Raw genomic sequence first — 26,683 nt, 5'->3', positions numbered from 1 at the left:
TCTGTCTCCGGAAGTTCACTGTCACCAGGGGCCGCTGACACTGCTTTCCTCAAAGAAACCTCCCCCGTTCTGGGTGAGGTCTTCTCTAGCGACTCCATGCTTGCGACCAATGGCCGCCCCTCACCACAATGTAAACTCCCAAGAAAGGCTCCGGGAGAGGCCCGACAGCACACGTTCGTGGCAGCACGTCACCACCAGGGGGGGCGGAACGGAACGAGCGCCCCGTCGCCGCACCGCCGCCGGCGCCCCTGAAGGCAGGAACGTCCTCCCCCGAGCCTCCCAAGGACTGGCTGCGGCCGAAACCCCTCACGCTCGGCCCCGCCCGCGCACGGAACACAACGTTCGCGATGCTAGCCGCCGCTGCACGGGGGGAAAAGGCGAGAGAAATTCGAGGTTCCGCCCGGCTAGGAGCCAGGAGCGCTGAAGAGCGCTAGCGCGAGGCCCGGACGGTGAACTCTTACCCATGACGAGATCCCTACGCGAGCGCCGGGTATTGCGGCAGCCACCGCCCGCGCGCGTCTTCCCAGCCAATCCAGAACCCGCCCTACCCACCGCGCGCACGCAAGCACGGATCCACCGGGACCCTCGCCTGCCGGCCGCTGGTTTCTGATTGGCTAGGGCCGGGTGTGGGCGGGACAAAGAAGAAGCCGGCTGGACGGCGAGCGTGGGCGAGAGCCAGAAACCAGTTGGAGCCTAAGTCTTGTCTTTGTAGGTAAGTGAAGCTTGAGGGAGTCGTGGGAGCGGAGGACACCTGACCGTGGGGCGGGAAGAAGTGGGGCAGCGCTTGGCTGGGCCGAGAGCGCCTTGGGAGTGGTGGGGCCACGGGGCTGGGAGGAGGGGGGCGATGCCCGGGTTGAAGGGGCGAGGTGGAATTGGCGGGCCTCGGGCCCGACCTCGTGGGTTCAGGGAAAGCTGGGGGCGTCTGATGGCCTGTCGGGTGAGGGGATGAGGTGGAAGCTTGTGGAGTAAATCGTGGCCGTGAGGGAAGACTCGCGGAGGGGGCAGTAATGAGAGAGCCATGGAGGGGTCTGGAGCCGACCTCAGGGAGCCGGCAGCGCACATAATACCTGGAGCAGGGAGCTTTCGGGAGAGCCGGCCCGCGCCGTGGGTGAGGAGGGGTTGGGAGGGCGAGCGCTCCGGCCTTGGAGCCCGGACAAGGTCACGGGAGGAGAGGGTGTGGGGGAGGTTCGAAAGGTTGAGGGCGTAAAACCACACGACCTTACTCTCCTCCACGACCTGGTGTTTCCTCCCACCCTGGGCGACACTCTCCTACCCTAAGAAGGTAAGAAGGCCTCAGGCCCTGTATAAAGCATCTGCGACGGAATTTAAATTTCTTCCTGAAAGCTAAGCCCGCCAGTTAGAGATGAGAAAATAGAGCGCGGGTTTAGAATTGGGGGAAGGTGAAATGATTCGGCAGTGTTACTCACCTTTCTCGCTTAATATCACGGGTGTGGGCCGCAGCTAGTTCCCTCTGCGGGGTAATCCCCAGCGCAGGATTTATGCTTCCAGAAGTACCCAGGCACTTTCGAGTTTGACCGGTTTGGATGGGACAGTTCAGACAGATTGAAGTGGCACCAGGCCCCAGCATGACACACATGTTCGAGTCCCGGATACCAGAGCATCTCTTCCTTGTGCCCCAGAATCAATCGAAGGGGGCTTCTTGAAATACAGATACCTTGGGCCCTGCCCCTTACCCTCTGAATCAGAATCTCCAGGGTGGGGCCTTTGCAGCCATTTTAAACAACCTGACAGGTGACTGATGGAAAATCAAAATATGAAGCCCTTGTTGTTAGTAGTCCTGTGACCAAAATGACAGGCTGTGAAGATACCTTCAGTCTGTTACATCACCTCATGCTGGGCAGCTCATCTTCCCTGACCTCTTTTCTAGGTTCCCATACATTTGGAAAGGTCTGCAGTAGTGTCTTACTAAGTTTAGAGAATAATTAGTGTTTTCAAACTGGCTTTGAATATCATCTGGTCACTGGTGCCTCTTTTTGTACATGTTCAACTTTTTGACAGAGATCTGGGTCAATTGCTATGGAAAGATGAAAAAATTAAAGGAAAATCTAGAAGTGGTCCTAGTGAAAAAGATCTATTCAAAGCATAGTTGAAATTGGTGGATGAGTTAAGTCACTGGGGAAGAAAGTTCCATTTAACTTTAGGCATGACTTGCATATTTTTTACAATTGAAAGAAATGCAGGCTTCTGTTAAGGACTGGATTTTAATATCTCTCAGATTAAACATATTAACAGCATCATAAACTTGATGCTTTGGCAGTATACTGTCAAGCAGAAGAACTCTGGACTGTGTATCAGGAGATCTGGGTTCTAATCCTCCCCTGTCAGAGATATATTCTTGATGTTGAACAATTCATATAACCCTTTTTCCATCTGTAAAATTAGGCTACTAGCATGGATTAATTGTCTGGGTTGTTATTCTCAGATTATATGATTCATAGTTATTGATCCTGATGCTTTAAAAGTTAGCCATTTTCAGTTTGTGTGGCTGTAAATCATGAATACTTGGGAAATTTTCGGATGGTAATTAGGAAGAGAATTGTCAAAAATTTTATATGCAAGGGGTGTTACAAATATATAGTATATTAGGTATAAAAATATAATTTGAAGTATAGTATAATAAATCTGTGATGTGAGTGTGGGACTTTTTATTTTCTTCTTTATTAATTTTACCTTTAAATGTGCCACAAGGTATTCTTGAACAGAGACAGGTTATCATTAGTCACTGAAAGCAAACAATGACTACATGGTTTCCCCTACACCTTTATTCTTTTTTTTTTTTTTTTTTTAAGATTTTTTTTTATTTATTTGACAGAGAGAGACAGCCAGCTAGAGAGGGAACACAAGCAGGTGGAGTGAGGGAGGAAGAAGCAGGCTCCCAGCGGAAGAGCCTGATGTGGGGCTCGATCCCGTAACGCCAGGATCACGCCCTGAGCCGAAGGCAGACGCTTAACGACTGAGCCACCCAGGCGCCCCTGCACCTTTATTCTTATCCTAAGGATTAACTTTCTGAAAACCAGATCAAATGTCCTACCCATACAAACTTCAGAGTCTGTATCCTAGGTGAGGAATGGAGATGAGTGGATTTTCTTCTTTTATATATAGTAGAGAGACTGACATCCCCTTCCTTCCTGAAGGAGGGAGAAAAAACTCTTGCTCCATTGACCTGTTGAATAATTATACTGATCCAGATGTGAGAGATTAGATGAAAGACCACTGACTTTCTTGTTTTTAAAGATAATTCCCAAATGACTTCTTAGTTTAGAATAATTAAGGCAAAGGAAGAAAACATGCATATATCTGCAAAAGAAGGTGCTAGTTTTTAAAAGTGGATTGTGTTATATAATAGTTTTGTCTCCTGTGGTTGCAGGGAACCAAGACCTCAAGTTATCATTTCTTCTTTCATAAATATAAGAATTAAATAAGCACTTAGGTACATACAGTTTGGCATTTTTCTTAGTGACCAATTAAACTCTACAAATGTGTATCCTTGTTATTGTTTTCACTAAATTTTCCTAAATTAACTGAGAATAATTTTAATTGTTGAAATATATTATTTTCAAATTTATTCAATAAATGTTTTGTGGTACGCTTACTACATGCAAAATATCATGCCAGGCAATGGAGATAGATACAAGCAGGGCATGTATAGCCTGCTAACTTCAAGGATTCTAGCAAGAGAAACAATTCAACAGGCATTTATAAGACAGAATTATTTTAGAGAAAGCATGGGGTCCTATAGGACTGCATAATCAAAGCAATGATCATAAACTGAGAAAGTCAAAGGAGACTTCTAGTGAAAGTTAATGAAGATAAGAACCTGAAAAATGAGAGGAGTTAGCTAGGAAAAAGAGTATCTGAAGGAGATGAAAAGGGAGGAAAAGTGTTAGGCAGAGAAATCAGCTAGTACAAAGGCTCTGAAGTATAGAGAACATCTTTAAGAAATTTAATGTGATAGGATTGCGGGGTTCATTGGCAAGAAAGGTGGGAGGAGGATCTGTGATAAACCCTCATGACTTTGAAAAGTTTATGTTATGGTTAGTTTTGAAAGCAGCAAATAAGCATATACTAGCCTAAAATATAATGTTTAATCTCTCCATCTAGTCCATTTTTGTGGTTTCTTGAAGGCCGGTCTCAAATATTTCTCTGTGAAAGTTCCCAAACCTACTTTAGCTAAAAGATACCACACTCTAAATTCAGTTGTCATTCTCTGTTAGGCTCTTGCAAGTAATCATACTCTATCCATCCTGTCCCTTTTTTAAAAAAGATCGAATTTTTAACCATTAATTATTTCAGTGTTTGTTTTAACTCTTCACATATATAATGAGCGTCCTAAACTTAAAGCTTGTTGAACCTTGTGTTTAATAAAAGTTACTAAACTTTTAGTTTAGTAGGGGTTTATTCAGTTAACAAGTAATGGAGTGCAAAAAAAGAAGAGAAAGACTAGTTCTAGTCTGAGTTTCCTCTTACTGAGCTGTGCGATGCTGCACAACTCCTCTGGATTAAGGTTTTCCTTGTCAGATGACAGAATTGGATTCTTCCCAATGGGGATGGGGGCTCGGAAGGATGATTTCAATTTTCAAACTAAGCACTACGCCTCCCTCTAGAGTTGAATTTACTTTGAGGGTCTTACCTACTACTAACAACCCTGGAATAGCAGAGTGTTGAATGAGAGTTGTTATTGAAGGGAGTATGACGCATGATGTGCATGAAAAACCCAGAAGTGAAGGTAAGATGTTATATGGGTGGTGGGATGGGCAGTTGACTTTTGAATTTATTGTAACTGACACTAATCAGACTCGTACACTTAACATACTATGTTTGACTCCCTTCTTTTATCTCTGGGTAACATTTACGGGCGGTTTAAATCAGCTCAGTGAAGAAAGAAGTATATACATATTTATTGTGATTAAGGTGAAACTGAATTTGTTATTTTTTCATTGTGATGAAACACCTATTAAATAGTTTCCTGTGTAAAGGGAGATGACTGAAAAAGGGAGAATGAAGCCTTTGTTCTCTATAAAAGAATGTAGAGAATTTTAAGAGGGAGGTCCAGGGAATGTAATGTATGTAAGGGAAAGTAGAGCGGAAGCTTAGGAGATATTCATTAAGAAGACCCTGAGGGTTGTTCAGATTTTTTTTTTGCTGCAGTGATGTTAAAAATGGTAACCCTAAGTAAAAGAAAAAGAAACCTAAAAGGCTATATTATGTTCAACTGAATGTAAATTATGCTTAAAAAGAGGCATTTCTAGCAATAGTATTTAAAATAAACACTTTTGGGGGCGCCTGGGTGGCACAGCAGTTAAGCGTCTGCCTTCAGCTCAGGGCGTGATCCCGGCGTTATGGGATCGAGCCCCACATCAGGCTCCTGCTATGAGCCTTCTTCTTCTTCTCCCACTCCCCCTGCCTGTGTTCCCTCTCTCGCTGGCTGTCTCTATCTCTGTCGAATAAATAAATAAAATCTTAAAAAAATAAATAAAATAAAATAAACACTTTTTCTTTTTCTTTTTTTTTTAAGATTTTATTTATTTGAGAGAAAGCGAGAGAGATCACAGAGGGAGAGGGAGAAGCAGGCTTGCTGCTGACTGAGCAGAGAGCCCAATATGGGGCTCAGTCTCAGGACCTTGAGATCATGACCTGAGCCACCTAGGTGCCCCTATAAAAGCTTTATTATCCTTATAAAGAAGTAAATAATGAGCTAAGTAGAAATTTTGGTTATTCAGGACAGCTGTAGTCTTTTCCCAAAATAGCCACCATCAATAATAGAAATTCGTGTAATATAGGTTGGAAACTGTTCAGAGGTGAGAACTGAAGCCATGAGCACGTTGGAGTCAATAAGTCAGTCTCAGTTGTAACCAGTAAAAACTACACTTAGATTCAGTGTGTTTTGAAGAGGCAGTAAGGAATATTGGTTTGGTTTGAGTGAAATTGTTAAATTAAATTGATTAAGGGTGAAAATAGCCAGAAAATCAACAGCTACTATTTTAATTGACAACAGTTATTTCAGTTAGGGGCGCCTGGGTGGCTCAGTCGTTAAGCGTCTGCCTTCGGCTCAGGGCGTGATCCCAGATCCTGGGATCGAGTCCCACATCAGGCTCCTCCGCTGGGAGCCTGCTTCTTCCTCTCCCACTTGCCCTGCCTGTGTTCCCTCTCTCGCTGGCTGTCTCTCTCTGTCAAAAAAATAAATAAAATCTTTAAAAAGCAAAAAAAACATGGTTTCGTGGGGGGGAAGTTATTTCAATCAAAAAAAAAAAAAAAAACTTTTGCTGTTATCAGCGATGTGGTGCTAAAAAGGAATTGGTTGGGGTGCCCCAGTAGATCAGTTGGTTAAGCTCAGGTCTTGATCTCAGGGTTGTGAGTTCAAGCCCCATGTTAGGGTCCATGCTGGGTGTGGAGCCTACTTAAACATAAATAAATTAAAAAAAAAGGAATTGGTTGTATGGGATAAACATCAAAATAATAGGGGGGAATAAATACAACTCTTCCTAAAGGTAGCGATGGGTTAAAAATACAGTTAATTTCTAAAAAATACTTCTTAAACTTCATGGACAACATACCAGGGTTTTATGTGGAAACCAGGAGTATTTTAAGTACATCTAACCATTCAGTGTTCTAGATGCTTTAATTGTAGAACCTCCTGGAAATTCTCTTTCAGGAGGATTCTTCAGCCACTATGTCAACCAGCACAGATGTTTCTCTTTCTTCATATGATGAAGATCAGGGATCTAAACTTATCCGAAAAGCTAAAGAGGCTCCATTTGTTCCCATTGGTAAGTTTGACTTTGATGTCCTAATAATCAGTCTGTTGTAAGCTTTAAATCAGTAGAAGTGTGGTCAACTCGTTTATTAAGCACATCCTGAAAGCATTTGTTTCATATATTTTGTTCATGTGTTGTTGAAATATGTAAGATTTGCTTGATACAACTCTATATAAAAATTCTTCTGTCTTCAGCCTTTGTTTATTGACTCTTATTTCAGTGAATGTGTTGGGGAACCCCACAACCACCCTCAGTCTCAGTGATTTGCTAGAAGGACTCAACAAGACTCAAAAAAAAAAAAAAAAAGCTCACACTCACAGTTATGGTTAATATAGTCTCTGCTATGTTAACTGATTCCCTTCAGGGAAGGAAGTAGGACTGAGGAAGAGTTCCCTTGACACTCTCAAAGCACCCTACTGGCTCCACAGCCCACGTTTTGAAGATGATCTTAACTTTCTGAATCTGCTACTGTTTGCTGTCGATTATGGATTTTGGGTTTTGAGGGGGAAAATTAAAAACTCAATTCGTATGTTAGTTAATTAATGGTCTCAATAAATCATCTTTGTAAAAATAGTAGAAGTACATTGACTGATAGTAAAGTCATCTTGGTTCCCTGACCCCATGCATATGACATACTTGTGACTATTTGTTTTACAGGAATGGCAGGGTTTGCAGCAATCGTTGCATATGGATTATATAAATTGAAGAGCAGGGGAAATACTAAAATGTCTATTCACCTGATTCACATGCGTGTGGCCGCCCAAGGCTTTGTTGTGGGAGCAATGACTCTCGGTAGGTTCTTCGAGGAAATTTTCAAGTTTGTAATTCCCATTAATAGATTTTATAAATCAAGGTAGATTCTTTTAGCTGACTTTGAAGTCGTTTGAAATGTCACTTATATTTATTTTCACGTAAAAATTGGATTAATAAAAATAAGTTCAATTAGTGACATAGTTTTACTGTCTGTGATACATCTTATTAATGTTTTAAAGAAAGAATAGGCAATTCTGTCCATCACAGAGTTTATAATTTCATTGAAGTCTAGATATGTAACAAGGTTGGTAGTAAGATCCAATATCTGGGAGAGACATATGACTGCTATTTTATTGAATTTTTGAAAGTGGAAAAATTTGTTTTTTTAGAGAGAGCTGGAAGGGGTGGGACAGGCTGAGGGAGAGGGAGAGAATCTTAAGCAGCCTCCACACTCAGTGCAGAGCCCAACATGGGGCTTGATCTCACAACCCTGAGGTCATGACCTGAGCCAAAACCAAAGAGTCGGATGCTTAACTGACTAAGCCACCCAGGTGCCCCGGAAAAGATTTTTTAAATGTAGATATTACACTCTTTTATTGGCTTTGTAATTCATTGATTTTACTTATTGTTACATAGCAAGAGTGACTTCTTTTAAAATTGTAAGATAAATATTGATCGTTCTTTAAAACAAATATTTCAATAGTCTGAACTAGTCATACTAGCCTTGAGCTACGTATATATAAAAAGAATTTCAGAAATGTAAGTAGTTTGGGAAGGCAAGAGTATAAGCAGCCTAAGGTCTAGTTCCCCTTGTAAATATTGCATGCTAGCAAGGTGCTACTTTTAGCTACTTTATGAACTGTTTTCAGTTTTCTTAATATTGTGGAAAATATCAAATGCTTAACTAATATTTTTTTTTCTTTAGGTATGGGCTATTCCATGTATAAGGAATTCTGGGCAAAGCCTAAACCTTAGAAGAAGAGAAGCTGTCTTGGTTTTGTTGGTGGTGCTTGCTTTAGTTAGGCATCTCATATTGAGTTTATATGTTTATGTTGAAAATAAATCATTTGAATGGGTCAGACAATAACATGGTAATTTAAATACTGGCTTCCTTACTTGCAGGCTTGATTTGCCTAGTGACCAGTTAACTAGCTAGGTCATTCAGGGGAGTCAAATTAGCACAAAAGAAACATGTCACTTTTAAATGTACTTCATAGTGGTAAAATATGCTCCTTCTTAAACTCTTCTGATAAAATCAGTTATAAAGAGGACAATTTGCCAATCCTGAAGTACTCCCAGTTGCTGCAGAACATCACATGCTTTTGATGTTATCCCGTTTACCTTTTTTCTGCCTGTTTTGCAGACTGATTGAGTACTTCAGTTTTTAGGGCTAGTTGGCTCTTAACCCTTTCGGAACAGTGCATGGAATATAATAATTATAAGCTTCCCCACAACTGAAAATACGTGTATTTAAACCAAACCTAAAAAGCCGATAACAGCTGCTTAGAAGTAGTATTTATTTCAAGAATCATAATTGTAAACATGAGAATAACTTAACTGTGGGTCCCAGTTTAGTTTTTTTTTTGTAATTGCAGAGTTATATTTATGCTTCTATTGTATTAGAATAATTTTTAAATGTTATCTTGAAATAGAAATGTGTATTTTAAATACTAATGCAAAGGTTAAATGAAAAACACTTTTTAAATGTATGAAGTTTGTTTATTTTCTCTGTAAGAATCATAAATGTTAACAAATTACCTATAGTTGAAGTGATTATCAGCAAGGTGGTTTGGTCAGACATTATACACAAATTTTGGTGTACTCCAGAATGCTTTATTACACTTGTGAAATTTTCTTGTCTAATCTGAATTTACATTCCATGGTGGTAACACAGTAAATGTAGTGTTAGTAAAGCAAGTGAACACATCAGTTGCCTTGTATTTATTTCAGTTTGGAAAAAATCATTCCTCAAAGTAACACAAGAATTAAGTTCCAGGAAAAGAGAGAATGTTTTGTACCTTTGGTAGGAACTAAGGTTAAAGAATATTTATCAAATAGGAATAATAGTTAATAGCAATTGAGTGTTTACTGTGTGCCACTGAGTATTCTAAGTGCTTTTCATGTATAATGTCATTTAGATTTCCTAACAACCCTAAGAGGTGGGAACTATGATCCTTATTTAACAGAGGAGGAGACTGAGGCATGAAGATGTAAATATCTAACCCAGGATCACAGAGCTAGAGAGGGTTATAGGTTTGGGACTGGAACCCGGGCAGTCAAGTTGTAGATACCAACAGGTATTAGAAATGTTGGCTTTTGTGAAATTAATGCTGGAGTGGTTACAGCATGGTCTTGACTCATCACTGACTGTATAACTTGGATCAAATCCAAGTTTTCTCAATCTTAGCTGTATGAGAGATTGAGCTAGGTAATTTCTACAGTCCTATATAGCTTATAGGTCATTATATGAGTCTGTGAAAAGTGCTTTAAAAATAAAAGCTATTACTAGAAACTATTTTCTCAGGTTCCAGTAGACCTAATAGGAGATCCTGGAAGGCAGTCCTAACAGTTGCTTCATGAAGGATAAGCCTTCTGTAGAACAAATTTGGGAACAATTTTCAGAAAATTGTTGTTCTAATAGGTGAGTACATAATTAATTTGTTAAACTAAATAAATACTCATTTGAAAAAAGCTGATCTAGACCAATGCCAGAGGATAGGGCAAACACAAGTGAAGTGTTGAAAGGGTAGTGAGCATTTTGTAATTAAGGGTGGGGTTGCTCATCCAAGGAAGAGAGTGGTAAATTAGCTGGATGAATAGCTTGGCATGAAATAATGGAAGTTCTTAAAAGTGGCTCAGGCGGATGTGCTATTACATGTTATTAAGTCAGTCCTGGGATCACAGTTCTACCACCTACTAGCTAAGTAGCCATGGTTTCCTCATCTGTAAGATGGGGACAGTGTCTGTGGCCGAGGTTCATTAGGAAGATGAAATGCAGTGGTGACTGTAAGGAGCCTAGCGTAGCACCTGATGCAGAAGTAAACTCAGCGAATGACTGCTACTGCCGTCAGTACTGTGCTAAGCTTGGGAAAGCAGCAGGGCTGATGTGTGGGCTCTGTCCTCACAACTGACAAGTCCATAAGGGAAGGCTGCCATTAAGTGATTACAAAAAGCATGTGGAGTGCTAGATATAGGTAGCAGCAGTAACATCCAGCGGGGGGACTTAACCCAGGGTTGGAGTCAGAGAAAGTATCCCTCAGGAAGCTGTGTTGTACCTTAAAGAGATGGTATGTTGATTTTCACTGAGAGTTTGATTCTTTGGCTTAATGTTACATGTTGTTGGGGCATTGATGTGTGATTTCTTCTAGTCTCTTTGAGGGCATGATGATCTTTTTCATCAGAAGCACGTGGCATTAGTGCCTGGCTCATATAGATGTAGATGAAGATGCAGATTTATTTAAACAATAAATATTTGTTTAATTAATTGGAATAAGTAGGTTTTGTTTTTTTACATTTATGATTCTGTCCCCAGAAGTCCCCTATGTCTGATGAGCAACAGTGACATCTGGTGGTAAGAGTTGGAACTGAAATTTTCAAAGTACACAGGATTTTGGAGTCAAGGATTGGTCAGGTAGGGCAAGCCTCTTGCCTCACAGATGAGGAAATGCTACTTGGAGAGTTTCAGGAACTTGAATTTAGGCTCTATCTCCATGTAAATCTACAGACCATTGTAGCATACCTACTAGGCCAGAACAAAGCTGAATGAATATAAGGTATTTTAAAGTTTTCCTGTGTCAAGTAATAGAGCTACCAATTACTATTTGTATACCTGATCCTGTTTGAAATAAAGGTAAACATTAGAAAATTTTTAGCAAGGTAAACATTAGAAAATTTTTTAGCAAGGTAAACATTAGAAAGTTTTTTCCTAAATTCAGCAGTGATAAATGGTTCTAGGTTGGAGGTCAGTGTCCACTTGGTCCCCTCAGAGGAACCCAGTAACAGGTCCCCTCTGTAGTATTCTGAGCTTTTTTATAATGGTGTTTGGTTTTTTTCCTGTCTCCAGTGTAACTGAAGTGTCACAGACTTAAAATTTTACAATGTGAGGAGGAAATGCCACCCTGCCTTTCATGCCAATTACCTAAACTCAGCCCACACATAATTGTACTCACTGTCTTCCCCAGGGGTGCCCCTTCGTTGCTCACCCATCTCTGTCACTGACACCCTCCATCTCCCTCTGCCGCGCTCTGGGCTCAAACTCTTAGGAATGTGTTTCCTTCTTCCTGTGTTGTTATCACTGGTAATCCACTCCATGAATCTGCCAGAAACAGTCTCTCTTAATTTGGCCTTTTCCACCTGTTGCTACTACTTTAAATGTAGGCCCTTTATCTCCTGTTCTGCAACCTAGTCCAGCAGTGCCAAAGCCCTGTGCTCACCACTGCCCCCAACACCTTTGCTCATGCTCCACTGGTTTCCTGAATGTTCCCTTTCCCCATTCCCGGACAATTCAAGTGCACACCATAAAGACCCACCCCAAATTCTACTTTCAGTAAAGCTTCTCTGAACTCTTGTAGGCCACAGTGAACTTTCCCTTTTCTCACATCTTCCCATAATGAGTTGTAAATGCATGCTCCACCATGACAATACTGCTTTGCTGTATAGTAAATGCTTCAGTACTCTTTTCTACTAGTTTTTCACAAAAACGCTGAAATATGTATTACCCTGTATCAACAAGGAAAGCTGTAATTTCCTCGAGGCCGTACAATTGAAAAGTGGCAGAGCACAAACCGAGAGTCTTGGTCACATGGAGAGACTGCATGACGGAAGGGAAGGCGGGTACGTAAAGTAATACCTGTTCAAGAAATACTTGTTCTTACCTTCATTTCCACCTTCCATCACACACATACACGCACTCATTCCCCATTCAGGTCCCAAGTCCAGTGTTTTTTTTCCAATGTACCATAGCTGGTTTGTCCTCGGATTTCTTCATTTATGAAAATTCTCAGTACTTGTTTTGGCCTTAATGAGAAGAAAGATGAAGGAATTCCCTCAGATAAACGGTCTTGACTGTGAAGGTGGTAAATCAAAAACTAGTAGGTACACGAGGCACTGGGGACCTAAGCAGGGAGAAGCCAATAATTCCTGAGACCAGGTGACTCATCCAAGTGGTTTTGAAAGACCATGATATGAGCCAAGAGTGAAATTGAGAAATTTGAGGTAAACTATAAAATATATGACCAGTCCATTGTGCTGAATCCTTGGAGGAGAGCCAGGGTAGATCTCATCCATCAGAGAGGTCCCTTGGAACTAAGGACTACTGAATCTTGGCAGAACATTGAGTTTTCTAATTAAGATGAACATGAGTGAGATCAGCATATCTACAAACACATTTTAGATGAAATAGCACCATGGATAAAATAAGACGACTGTAGCCAAAATGTTGTTACACTAAAACACAAAGTGTACTGGGAGGGGTCTATGAGAGGCTGATGGCCAGCAAAGAAAGCCCAAACCCATGGTGAGTTAAGAGGCAGAACTGACAGGTGTATTCAGCACTTTCCAGCAAGAAGGATCTTGCCCCTGAAGAAAATGAACAGTTTTTAATCTATGGGAGAAGGGGCTTCCTGATTGTGATGAGGAATACTTTTATAAGGCTTAACACTGGGTCAAAAATATCTCAAGGCAGTTTGCCTCTGTTTGCTCTGAATCCATGCTCAGAATATCTTTCTGATGACTCTTCTAGCTTTGGGGGTGTTTGATTCTGGGAAGGGAGGGGCTCTGGGTATGGGTCACAATTCCCTAATGTAAACTAGTGGCTTAGTGTTCTGGTTTACATGTCAGTCATGTAATACCATGACTGCTGTTAAGTCTAGCCCAGAGAGACATTTATGGTATAATGACCAAATTAGATTTTGGACCTGCAAAGCTGAAGTCCATAAGCGGAGAGGTCTGAAATATGTAGAGCCAAATGGAGCCTTAGTTTTAAGCTGCAGCAAAGCTTGCTTCTATTTTGAGGCAAAACAGCAAAATATGTAATAATACGCCTGAAGAGCATTTCACAGCTTACAAAACACTTTCATGACCTATTTGATTATCAGGGTAATAAGAGTACTACTGTTACTTTAAGAAGAAAGTTGAGGTTTGTGACTTGACTAATGTCAGAGAGTTAAAACCCAGGTATTCTTTCTTCTGATCGTTTATTCGGTTTTGTTTCTCATAGTAAGAATGGAATCACTGACCGCTTGTGTTATATTTATTTGTGGGAGACTGCATATAATTTCAGTGAGGGAAAATCTATTTGGTGACCTTACAATCATCTTTTAAAAAATAAATAAGCATGAATAAAGGTCCCACTTTAAAGCTGGAGCTACGGAAGGACCTAATTAAGGGATTCGGAAGAAGAGCAGTTAGGTCCACACAAATCCGTGCAACTGATGTTTTTATTGTATTATAAAATATACATAACAAAATATACCATTTTAACCATTCTTAAGTGTACAGTTCAGTGGCACTAAGTACACTTAACAACACTGCAACTGTTACCACCATCTGCCTCCAGAACTTTGTCATCATCCCAAAGAGAAACTTAATACCCTTCAATAAATCCCATTTCCCTCTTCCCCTGCCCCCTGGCAACCTCTCTTCTACTTTCTATGAATTTGCCTATATACATTTGTCCTTTTATGTCTGGCTCATTTCACTTTTGCATAATGTTTGCAAGTTTCATCCATATTGTAGCATGTCAGAATTCCTTTTTACGGCTGTATAATACTCCAGTGTATGGCTAGAGCACATTTTGTTTATCCGTTCATCCGTTGGTGGACATTCATCAGTTGTTTCCGCCTTTGGACTATTGTGAGTAGTGCTGCTATGAACACTGGTGTACGAATATCTGTCTGAGTTCTTGCTTTCGTATTTTGGGTCTATACTGAATCATACAGTAATTCTATGTGTAAGTTCTTGAGGAACTGCCAGACTTTTCTATAGCAGCTGCACCATTTTAAATTCCCATTAACAAAGCATAAGGGTTCCAGTTTTTCCACATCCTGATCAATACTTGTTATTTTCCATTTTTCTGATAGTCATCCTAATGGATATGGAGTGGTATCTCATTGTGGCTTTGATTTGTATTCCCCTAATGGGTAGTGATGTTGAGCATCTTTCTATGTGCCTATTGGCCATCTGTGTATCTTTTTGGGAGGAATCCATTCAAGTCCTTTCCCTATTTTCAAATTAGGCTGTTTGTTTTGTTGTTGAGTTTGCTCAACTGATTTTTGATGAAGGTTCAAAAGCAATTCAGTGGAGGAAGGATACCTTTCAACAATGCTGCTGTAGCAATTGGACATCCATAAGCCAAAGGGTTGGGGGGGGAACCTCAACCTAAACTTTACATTTCATACAAAGATTATGTCAAAGTAAATCATGACATAAAACTCTAACACTTTTAGAAAATCAGAGGGAAAATCTTTGGGACCCAGGGCGAGGCAAGGAGTTCTTATAAAAGCACAATCCATAAAAGATTGATAAAATGGACTTCATCAAAACCAAAACCTTTTGTTCTGTGAAAGCCCATGTGAAGAAAATGAAAAGACAAGCTACAGATTGGAAGGAAATATTTTACAGGCTACATATCCAACAAAAGACTGGTATCTAGAATATACAAAGAATTCTCAAAACTCAACAGATATGGGGCAAAAGACATGAATACCAAAGAGGATAGACAACAAATAAGCACATGAAAAAATGCTCTATATCATTACCCATCATGCACATTAGAACCGCAATGAGATGTCACTACATACCTATTGGAATGGCTAACACAAAATAGTAATTACATCAAATACTGGCAAGGATGTGGAGAAACTGGATCACCCAATGTACAATTGCTGGTGGAAATGTAAAGTGGTACAGCCACTCTAGAAAACAGGTTGGCTGTGTCTTACAGAACTAAACATGCAGTTGCCATACAACTGCACTCTTCAGCGTTTATCCCAGGGAAATGGGAGTTAAGTTCACACAAAAAACTGTACATAAATGTTCATATCAGTTTTATTCATAATATCCCCAAACTGGAAACAACCCAGAAGTCTTTGAATGGGTAAATGGTTGAACAAACTGGCATACCCAGCAATAAAAAGGAACAAATTATTGATACACAACAATTTGGATGAATTTTCAGAGACTTCCTCTAAGCTAAAAAAAAAAAAAAATCGATCCCCAAAAGTTAGATATTGCATATTTATATAAAATTTTTGAAATGACATCAATTTTTAGAAAAGGAAAACAGATGAGCGGTTACCAAGGTTTAGGGGCTGGGAGATGGGGGAGGAATGTGGGTGTGGTTATAAAAGCTCAAGAGAGGGATCTTCCTGGTGAATGAAGTATTCAGTGTCCTGACTGTGGTGGTAGGTACGAAAACCTACACCTTCTGTAAAATTGAACAGGACAAAATACATCACAAACATGAATATAAATAAAACACGAATAAGGTAGGTGTATCAGTGTCAATATTTTGATTGATATTGCAAAATGTGGTTTGGTGCCACATCTTCGTGAATGTCTATGGAGTGAATGCCTTATGAGGAAAAAAGAAAGAAAAGCAATTATGAGATGTCTGGACATTTTCAAATTATAAAGACCTGGATAAATATTTGGAAAGCTTCCTTGGATCTCCTTTCATAGAAATTTGCCTCCCACTTCCATATAGCCCTGAATATAGTAGTGACTTAAGTTGGGCAGTGTCTTAAAACAAAACAAAACAAAACAAAACAAAAAACAAGTGTTTTCCATGATGAAAATAAACCACATTAATTATTTTTAAAATCCCCTAAAATGCAAAAATAAAAACAGCACTGTAATTCCACCACCCAAATATAATTATTTTCTAATATTTCTATGTATTCCTCACAGTCTTGTTTGTTTTAAAAAACATAACTTTATTTAGCAATTACTATTTTGTGTCCTGCTTTTTTTCACTCACCGTCACAACACAATTTTCCCCACTTTTCTTTTCCGTATGTATTTTTAAAGATTTTATTTATTTGAGAGAGAGACAGCATGAGCAGTGGGGAGGAGACAGAGGGAGTGCGAGAAGCAGGCTCTCCGATGGATGAGCAAGGAGCATGATGTGGGACCGGATCCCAGGACCCTGAGATCATGACCTGAGCCTAAGGCAGAGGCTTAACCCACTGAGCCACCCAGGCACCCGCCCCCACATTTTTCAAAGACATTCTGAATGCGTTAAATTTCGTGGTGGGATGATTCATTTTTCAGGTCCCTTAGAGGACAACTGAATGTGCATCTCTGCGCAGAATGTTTGGCCCACGAAACTTTTAAGATATATGTTCCAGACTCGGATGACTGGACCAACTTTACAGTCTCAGGCACACGACGCCTTTTTCCACCCAGCCCACCACTCCCATTCCCACACCTCAACCTGGGCCACGATTGCTACCTCCACTTTTCCAGCTCCAGGAGCCCCCTCAGCCACCGTAGTCACATGGTGACGTCACGCATACAGCGTTGCTGGTTTCCCTGGTGACGGTTGCTGGGGCAGCGCGTGCAAGCGTCCGGAAGAGGAGACAGAGCTGCTCTGGCCTTAGAAGTGAGGAGCCGAGTGACTGCTGTAAGTGCGGGGACGGGCGGAAGGTCCCAGCTGAAGCCGGGGGAACCCGCAGCTGCTGGGGGGGCCTGGACCTGAGTCGGAGCACGCAAGCTCGCCCGGGCGCCCTGCCCTGCCGCTGGCCCGATGCTCGATGCTCGTTGCCTGCCTGGCGAGCGAGGTCTCTCCCCACTTCATTCTGTGAATCTCCGCTTACAGCCCCCTCGCCTCTCCAAACAGACACTTCATTTCCGTAGGGTACAGGAGTTAGTGAGGTGCGGAGAGTGGGTCACCTGCCCAAAGTCACACAGTAGGTGGCATGGTCAGAACTCAGACCCAGGTCCGTCGGACCAGCACCCTCTTCTGGTTCTCGGCTACAGAGCCCTGCTGCACAGTACGGAGAGGCGGAGCGGGAACTAAGCGACTTGTTGGTATCCACTTCCCGCATATTCCCGATTCAGGGCCAGCCCCCACGGGACCGAGACCCGGACGAGCGAGTCCCCTCAGAGCGGGACTCCCGTCCGGCCAACCAGACATTTGCGCCCCAGCCCCACCCCCAAACTGGTCCCTACGTTGATGCGGGCCTGACAGGCAGTCCGTGCGCAGGGCTCCCAACTAGGAATCTCTTGAGCTTCTCCTCTACACCCCTCCAGGACCCCAGACTGTTGCTGGGAATACTCTAGGAGAACATAAAGAAAAGAGAGAGGGAGAAGGAAGAGGGAGGCTTGTGGGGGCAGAGGAGGCACATGCCTGGAAGGGGCCTCAGCTCTTCCTTCCTGGTCTCTGTCTCCAGTGCTCAATTGCCTCTGAGACTTTGCTTTGCTGCAGGAAGCAGCCTGGTGGGTGGGTGCCACTCTCCCCATCCCTTGGCTCCAAGTCTTTCCTGAGTGGAGAGTTCCTTCCATGCAGACTTAGCTTTAACTTTTTTTAAAAAATTAACTAATAGGCTTTATTTCTTAGAGCAGTTTTGGATTTACAGAAACATTGAACAGAAAATACAAAGAGTTCCTATATACTCCTCCCTTTTCCTCATTATTAACCTCTTGCATTGGTGTGGACCATTGTTACTACCGATACATCTATATGTCATTAACTTAAAAAGTCCATAGTTTACATTAGGGGTTGTGTCAATGTGTGTGTTGTACAGTTCTGTGGGTTTTGCCAAATGCATAATGTCAAGTATCCACCATTAAAGTATCTTACCAAAGAGTTTCACTGCCCTAAGAACCCCCTGTGCTCCACTGTTCATCCCTCTTTCCCTCTTCCCAAACCCTGGCAACCACTGATCTTTTTACTTCTCTGTAGTTTTGCCCTTTCCCGAATGTCATATAGTTGGAATCATACAGAATGTAGCCTTTTCAGACTGGCTTCTTCACATAGCCATATGCTTTTAACTTTCCTTCACAGCTAACATTTTTTTCATGGCTTAATAACTCATTTCTTTTCATCACTGAACAATAGTCCCTTGTATAGTTGTACCAGTTTGTTTATCTTTTCACGTATTGAAGGATATCTTGGTTGCTTCTCATTTTAGGTAATTATGCATAAAGCTGCTATAAATATTCGCTTACAGGTTTTTGTGTAGACATAACTTTTCAACATATTTGGGTAAATATGATTGTTGGATCATTTGGTAAGACTATGGTAAGCTTTGCAAGAAACTGCCAAACTGTCTTCCAAAGTGGCTGTACCATTGTGCATTCCCACCAGCAATGAATAAAATTTCCTGTTGCTTCAAATCCTTGTCAGCATTTGGTGTTGTCAGTATTTTGGATTTTAGCCATTCTAGTAGGTGTGCAGTGGTATCTCATTGTTGTTTTAATTTGCTATTCCTAACGACATACGATGTTGAACATCTTTTCATATGATTTTTTGCCATCTATATATCTTCTTTGGTAAGATGTGTATTCAGATCTTTTGCTCACTTTTTAATTGGGTTGTTTTCATATTGTTAAGTTTTAAGAGTTCTTTTGTATATTTTGCATGCAGTCCTTTATCAGATATGTGTCCTGCAGTCAAAGTTTTCTTCCAGACTGCAGCTGAGCTTTTCATTCTCTTAACAATGGCTTTTGAAGAGCAGACGTTTTTAATTTTAATGAAGTCCAACTAATCCATTTTTTCTTTCATGGATCATGCTTTTGGTGTTGTATCTTAAAACTCATGGCCAAACCCAAGACCATCTAGATTTTTTCCCAGATTATCTTCGAGTAGTTTTATAGTTTTTCATTTTACATTTAGGTCTATGACCCATTTTGAGTTAAGTTTTTGAAAGATTTAAGGTCTGTGTCTAGATTCATTTCATTATATGTGATGACCAGTTGTTCCAGCACCATTTGTCAAAAAGACTATTGAATTGCCTTTGCTTCTTTTCAAAGATCAGTTGACTCTATTTGTGTGGGTCTGATTTCTGGGTTCTCTCAGTTCTGTTCCATTGATCAATTTGTTCTTTCCCCAGTACTACACTGTTTTAATTTCTTTAGCTTTATAGGGAGTCTTAAAGTTGGGTAGCATCAGTCCTTCAATTTTGTTCTTCTCCTTCAAAATTGTGTTGGCTATTCTAGGTCTTATGCCTTTTCATATAAACTTTAGTATCAGTTTGTTAGTAGCCACAAAGTAACTTGCTGGGAGTTTGACTGGGATTGTGTTGAAACTATAGATCAAGTTGGGAAGAACCGACATCTTTGTTTGTTTGTTTGGGGGAAGAACTGACATCTTAACTGTAGTGAAGCCTTCCTATCCATGAACATGGAATATTTATTTAGTTCTTCTTTGATTTCTTTCATCAGAGTTTTATAGTTTTCCCCATACAGATCTTTTACGTATCTTGTTAGATGTATCCTAAAGTATTTCCATTTTTTGTGTCGATGTAAATGGTGTTACATTTAAATTTCAATTTCTAGTTGTTCTTTGCCGGTATGTAGGAAAATAATTGACTGTTGTTTATTAACCTTGTGTCCTGCAACCTTGCTATAGTTGCTTGCTAGTTTCAGGATTTTTTTGTTGTTGTTGTTGTTCTTTTTGTTGATTCTTTGGGATTTCCTACATAAACAATCATGTCATCTGAGAATAAGACCGTTTTATTTTTTTTTCTTTCTGGCCTATAATGGTTACTTTTCCTCTCCTACTGCCAGAAGCAGGAACAGATTTTCCTCCGATTTTTACAGTGAGAATCTGGTAGGATTCCTGGGAGTAAAAATCATAAAAGTATGAGGGTCCCCAAAGAACTAGACTCCTTGGAGTTTTAAAACTGCCAGCTAGTCCACAGGAAGCCCCCAGCAATTCATCAATTACAGGTCAGCGTGTCTACTGATATTGACTCTAGCTGCAGGCTTCTGCTCCCAGTAAACTGTGATTCTCTATATTCACCTAACTCTCCAGTTTTCAGGGAGCACTTTGCCTTGTGACCTGTATTGTCTAATGATTCTGAGTTCCATTGATTTCCAGTTGTTAATTTTTAGTTTAGATTTTTTCTTATTGTGAGGATAAGAATGACAGCTTCTAAACTCTTCACATGTCAGAAGTTCTGTTCAGCTTTAACTTTTGAAACTCTCTGCACCTCCACTTCTACTACTTAAGTCCAGAGCAAGTAACAAGACCCTGGGCATGCCCCAGAGCACCACGTGTAGAAGACAGAAATGTTATTAAGATGGATTTTAAAAGATAATGCTGTCTAAGCACTCGTTACAATTAGTTATGAATAGCATGTTCACAGATACAGCTGGTTACCAAAGATGGTTGGACTAAGAAAGGCCAAATTCTGTCATTTTTCCAGAAATATTTACTGAACACCTACTGTGTGCTAAATACTGTTGCAGGTCTACAATACGGCAATGAACAAAACAGATTAAAATGTGCCCGCTCAGGTAGCTTACATACTGGTTGGAGAACATAGATGATAAGCAAGTAGAATGATCTGTATATAAGATGGTGAAAAGTGTGATAAAGAAAAATAAACATGGGCAGGGGAGAGGGAGTTCAAGGGGCGGAAGGAGGGGAAGGGAATGCAGTATTAGGTAGGGTGGGCAGGGGAGGTGTCCCTAAGAAGATACCCTTTGAATAGACATCTGTCTACCTGTCTGGTAGTGGAAGAAGAAAAATAACCATTACAGGTTGGAAAGGAAGAAAGAAAACTGTCTTATACTCAGACGACCTCATTGTCTATGTAGAAAACCCCAAAGAATCAACAATAACAACAAAAATCCTGGAACTAAATGTAAGCACCTGGAGAAGAACATTCCAGCAGAGGAACAGCCAGCAGAAAAGTCTGTGAGTTTGATGTGTCCTTGCTAATGAAAGATGGGTTGGCAGAGGAACCAGATTACACCGGGCCCTATTTTTATGCTGAGGTGGGCATGGTCTGACCTACGTTTTAGCAGGGTCACTCTGGCCAATGTGTCGAGAAGAGACCGTGCGGTTGGGGGCAAGGGCAGATGTAGGGACAGGAATTAGGAGGCTACAGTAAGGATCAGGAGGTGAGACGTGCTCAGGTTCTGGGTATATTTTGAATGTAGACCAAGAGAATTTGCTGATGGATTAGATGTGCAGGGGGAGTAGAGGGCACTGATCATTTTCATTTTGCCACAGACCCTTTGCACCTGCTATCCCTCTGCCCCAAATGCTCTTCCTCTACTTAACTCTTACTCGTACCTCAGGTCTCAGCTCACTTCCTTGACATTGCTCTCCTGGATTCCCCAGACTATGTCAAACTCCCTGATAGAGACTCTCAACCCTATGTATCTCCTTCAGAGCATCCCAATTATCATTTAATGCTTTTTTATGTGATCATTTGATCAGTGTCTGTCTCCTCCACCAGACTATAAGCTCCATAGGAAGAGATCTATCGTAGCTCTCTGTGCAATGCCAACACATACGTGCTGAGTGACTCTAACCTACATTCTACAGGACCAAATGAAATCAAGTTGAGTGTCTTTAGTGCTGTTTGCTCTAAGGCCTAAATTGCTGCTGTGGTTCCTTTATTCATTCATGGCACACATGTTAATTTAGCACCCACTGCATACCCATGCTGGCTTATATTGCAGAGACAAGATTCAGAGATGAGCATAACAGCTTCTATGTTGAGGGTAGGTAGAAGGTGACAGAAAGTCTTCCACTCTTTCATCTGGACTCCCCAAGATATAAAGAACAGGCATATTTTTGCTCCTGCTTTTAATGTACACCAACCACATTGTCATGAAGTAGTCAGGAATCAGGCAGGGCCAAGGGGTGTTTTGAAAAATTTAGCCTGAGCATTACTGTTATTTGCTTTTAAAAAGTACAGGTTTTCCTTTCTGCTTCCTGGGAATCAGCACCCCCACTGAGATCCGTGTTGTCTTTGGTCAAGGGTCTACCTTGATTTGTAATTAAGTTGTTTAGGAAGAGGAGGAAGAACGTGGTCTGGGGCCCATCTCAGGAGGTCCCTGGCATCCACCCTTCAACTGTCCCTAACTACAGCTTCCTGACCCCACAGCCTCTGCCCTGATCAGCCCACCTTGCCTCTTCTTTGCTCAGATTTACCCATCCGTCCCCATCTCTAGCTGGTGATGTCTGCTCACCTCTATCTGCTCCTGGCCATCTCTTCTTCCTCCATCGTCCCCTTCCCTCTCTCCCACCTCCTTCCCAGCCTCCTACTCACTTTTCCCCCACAGTATTTTGTCCGCACCCCAGTCTTGAACTCTTGAGGCTCCAGGTCAGGCTGCCCCTCTGAGCCACAGATCCAGCATCTCCATGTGGAAAGCCCAGGGAGTCTCAAACTCAGCAGTGCCTGGCACCAGGCTTGCCTGCAGCTTGGAAAAGTCCTCTGCCTGCACCCACATCTCCCCAGCCACTCAAACCCAAACCCGCTAGACTCTTCTCTCCTTCCAGGCTGCACCCTTGCCTCCCATCTCTTCCATTTGGCACCATCACTGTTCCCCATCCTCCATCCCCACTGCCACAGCCTTGATTCAGGACCACGTTACTTGTTCCTTCCTGGAAACGTCCTCCCAGCAAGGCTCCTTTGCCTCCAGCTTCACAAAATGCAAGTGTGATCCTGTCTGCGCCCTCTGAACATCCCCAGTGTCCTCAGGATGAAGTTCAGGCTCCTTAGTTGGGCCAGAGAAAGCCTTCTTTCCAGTCCCTCCCCAAACCTCTGCCCTGCCCTCTGGCCATCCTGAGCCTTTCTCGGTTCCCCACACTCATCCCATTCTTCTGCAAATGCTCATCTTCTGGCAGGACAGCCCTCTCCCCCCAACCCCATTCCCCAAGCTAAGCCCGTTTCTTTAGCACTCAGCTTCAGGCTGACTGGGATGCCGCCTCTCCTGCAGGTCTCCCCAGCCTCTCAGACCACTTACCTCCCTTCATTCTCAGGCCTAGCTCGTCATTAGACTCACCTGAGAAACGTTAAAAATAGATGCAATAAGTAAACAAAATTTTAAAAAAATGAAAATAGACAGATGCCCAGGCCACAGCCCAGACCAAGGACATCCAAATCTCCACTGGTTGCCGGCACAGCACAGAGCAGGTGCCAATGGCCTGGGGGCTGATGTAGACCAAAGGTGCCCTGTCAGTGCAGACATGCTGTCTGTCTCCCACAGGCTTGATTGGGTCGAGGACACCCCATTTCATAAGAGGAGAAAAATAATAAGAGCTAAACTGTCAGGAGTGCTTTGTGCCAAGCCCTGTAGCACACACTTTCCACGCGTTCTCTTGTTTGTTCCTCACGGCCACCCTGTGATGTATATAAGGACTATCATCCCATTTTACAGATGAGGAAACTGAAGCACAGAGATTAATTTGCCCAGGAAACAGTGTGCATCCAAGAAGAACCTGTTCCCAGTGACTTCAAGTGCACATCAGGAATAGAAGAAAGGCTTCACATGTTACTCTTCATTCATTTATTTACTCAGTCATTCATTTTTTAAGTTTTTTTAAAATTGAAGTATAGTTGACACAATGTTACATTAGTTTCAGGTGATGGGTATATATCAAATATAGTGATCGGACATCTCTGTGTGTTATACTGTGCTCACCACAGTAAGTGTAGCCAGCTTCGGTCACCATACAGTGCTCTTACAGTACCATTGACTCTACTCTCTGTGCTGTACCTTTCATCCCGTGACTTATTCATTCCATACCTGCAAGTCTGTACCACTCCTCTTCACCCATTTTGCCCGTCTCCCACCACCACCTCTCTGGCAACCACCAGTTTGTTCTCTATCTCATTCATTCATTTTTTCCCCCTTCATCCTTGAGCACCTGCTACATTCATTCAATGACAATTCTATACATAATTGAAGGCCCATTCTGGGCAAGATGCTGAGAATTAAAAAATAAGACATAAGACCTCTGCCCTTAAGAGTCCTCTTAGTAAAAGGAAGGAATAGAAACAAAGCCATAGATAATTATAATACATTGAGGTACGTTTAGTGATTAAGGGGTGCCCAGGGGGTTCTAGGAGTCCGCCGAGTTCCCCCAGGGGAATCCTCAAGGCTAAACAGGAGTTTATGGGAAGGAGAAAGGGACAGGGGGGGAAAGCCTGGGGAGGAACACATCCCAGGAAGGTGGAGTGGCTGAAGCAGGCTTCTGAGATGCCTCTAGGCTTGAGCATCGGGAGGAGTCACAAACCCAAACATCTGCTGGGGCTGCTGGGAAACGAAAGTGGGTGAATCCAGCAGGTGTAAGAGAAAGAACAGCATTCACGAGCAGTGATGTGCCAGCTGCAGCGTCTGGGAGTGGTAGGGATGGTGTTGAACGGAAGAAGATAGCCTGCCCAGAGGGAGCTCCTTCTGCTCAGCCGCTGCTATCCGTGCAGGGCTATGGACCCAGCATGGCCAGACCTCTAAACTTTTAAAAGAAGCTGGAAATCTGGATTTACTTAAAATCTACAGATCTTTGAGTGTTGGTAACAAATTCAAATCCTCACAGAGCGTTCTGTGAAAATTAAATAAAAATGCGGGATGGATGCCGCCCTCGGGCCAGCCAGAGTACCCTCCATGAGTCCTGGCAGGGTGTTGGAGAGATAGGAGCCACTTAGATCTGGTTTTAGAAAGGTCCCAAATGGTCATATGCAGTATAGATTAGAGGTACCAGGGAGCTAAGGTGGGAAGCAGTCAGCCAGAGAGATGGGGAGGCACTAGGAGGATACTGGGGTGAGCAGGCAGGAGATAAGGTGCAGAGGAGGTGACCTTGTGATGTGAAGGAGTGGCTGTGGAGGCTAAAAGCAGCCATGTCATGGGGGTGGGTCACTGCAGGCCCAGCAGCCAGGGAAGGCTTTCTGCTGATGGGTCACAAGCATCACTGTGAGGGACAGGAAGCATCTGGGTGTGGGACAGGAGGAAGAGGAAGGGAGTCCCCAAGAGAGACCACCAGGAAGGGAGAAAAAAATAATGTTTTGTTCCTACCAATGCATAGCTGACAAAGTATCTTCACACACACACATCCCACCCCCGCTTTGCATTTGCCTCTCACAGCATATCTGTGGCCTCCCTGTCATCATCTCCTGCTTACTGAAGAGGGATTGAGGCCCAAAGAGGTCTAGGACCACTCCAGACTCACACAGAGCCAAGTTCACCCTGAACCCTTGGCTCTGTCCCAGCTTGGGCCAGGCTACGTGTCCAGTAGCCCAGACCGGCATGTCCAACACCCAGGCTGCGCCCTGACCAGTGACATCAGGAGTCCTGGGTATGTGACCCAGGCACCCTATCTTTAAAGCCCCCCCAGGTGGTTGCAGTGTGCAGGAGGGGTGGGAACTTCTGCTTTATATCCTGGGCACAGCCTCCAAGTTGCTTCTCCAAGTTGCTGTTGACCCAGAATGATTATTAATAGCTCTTCCTTTCACTCTCCAAGGTGACCCAATTTGGAAAATGAAGTACATGAATGTCCCTTCTTGCAATCTACAGAAATAGGGAATCACAGGATACACTTATTTTTAAACTCTTAAGTTACATCTTCAAATAATAGGCTCAGTAGGGTTTTCTTCAATCTCTAGACACCTTTTCAGGTGAAATTCCCCTAAATTGGGTTGGCAAGCTAAGGCCCACAGTCCAAATCCAGCCCACTACCTGTTTTTGTAGTAAAGTTTTATTGGAACACAACCACACCCACCCATCTCCGGCTTTGCCAGTGCTACTTTCTGCTGCAACAGCAGAGTGCAATACTTGGAACTGAGACCGTATGACTCACAGAGCCCAAAATGTTTACTATCTGGCCCTTTACAGAAAAAGTCTGATTTGCCTGTTTATAACATTGAGTCCAATTGTTAAGTTACATTATATCCCTGGGTGTCCCAAAAGATGGAGTGGGAAATTGAATGACTAAAGTCAACCACACAGGCCATCAGCCACGCCTATGTGACTGACCCCCAGTAAAAACCCTTTTGTTTGTAGTCTGCTTGTTTAGTAAAGTCTGAGTGGAGACTTACCTATGGCTGTAGCACATTCGGCAGAGGTATCCAGGGCTTCCTGTAGTTTGAGGCTCCCCAAGACGATCCACAACTCGATAGAAGCACTCACAGAACTCAGAAAGGCTGTTATACAGTTAATTAAGACAAAAGGGTACAGATTAAAATCAGCAAAGGAAA

The 26,683-nt window shown here is 42.3% G+C and overlaps 1 protein-coding gene across 2 annotated transcripts; it reads left to right on the top strand.

The window, feature by feature from the left end:
* The first annotated feature begins 322 nt into the window (after positions 1–322).
* On the top strand, positions 323–9,455 carry HIGD1A (HIG1 hypoxia inducible domain family member 1A). 2 transcript variants are annotated; one of them, XM_045776125.2, is made up of 4 exons: positions 323–712; positions 6,674–6,788; positions 7,434–7,568; positions 8,455–9,455. In XM_045776125.2, the coding sequence occupies exons 2-4, from the start codon at positions 6,692–6,694 to the stop codon at positions 8,502–8,504; spliced, it is 282 nt and encodes a 93-aa protein (XP_045632081.1). In that variant the 5' UTR covers positions 323–712; positions 6,674–6,691; the 3' UTR covers positions 8,505–9,455. The 2 variants fall into 2 exon arrangements, with proteins under 2 accessions (XP_045632081.1, XP_045632082.1); XM_045776126.2 differs by lacking the exon at positions 323–712 and adding an exon at positions 1,160–1,282.
* The last annotated feature ends 17,228 nt before the right edge of the window (positions 9,456–26,683 follow it).

The sequence above is a fragment of the Ursus americanus genome, chromosome 20 (assembly GCF_024610735.1).
Source record: "Ursus americanus isolate L20-20 chromosome 20, mUrsAme1.1.p, whole genome shotgun sequence".
Taxonomy (NCBI): Eukaryota; Metazoa; Chordata; class Mammalia; order Carnivora; family Ursidae; genus Ursus; species Ursus americanus.
The sequence above is the reverse complement of the archived record's forward strand: the minus strand, read 5'-3'. Positions and strand labels throughout refer to the sequence as shown.

Excerpts from the sequence above, each read along its gene's own strand:
- HIGD1A (XM_045776125.2), top strand. The coding sequence starts at position 6,692 with ATGTCAACCAGCACAGATGTTTCTCTTTCTTCATATGATGAAGATCAG. Across the intron at positions 6,789-7,433 it reads GGCTCCATTTGTTCCCATTG|GAATGGCAGGGTTTGCAGCA; the intron begins GTAAGTTTGACT and ends TTTGTTTTACAG. Across the intron at positions 7,569-8,454 it reads TGTGGGAGCAATGACTCTCG|GTATGGGCTATTCCATGTAT; the intron begins GTAGGTTCTTCG and ends TTTTTTCTTTAG.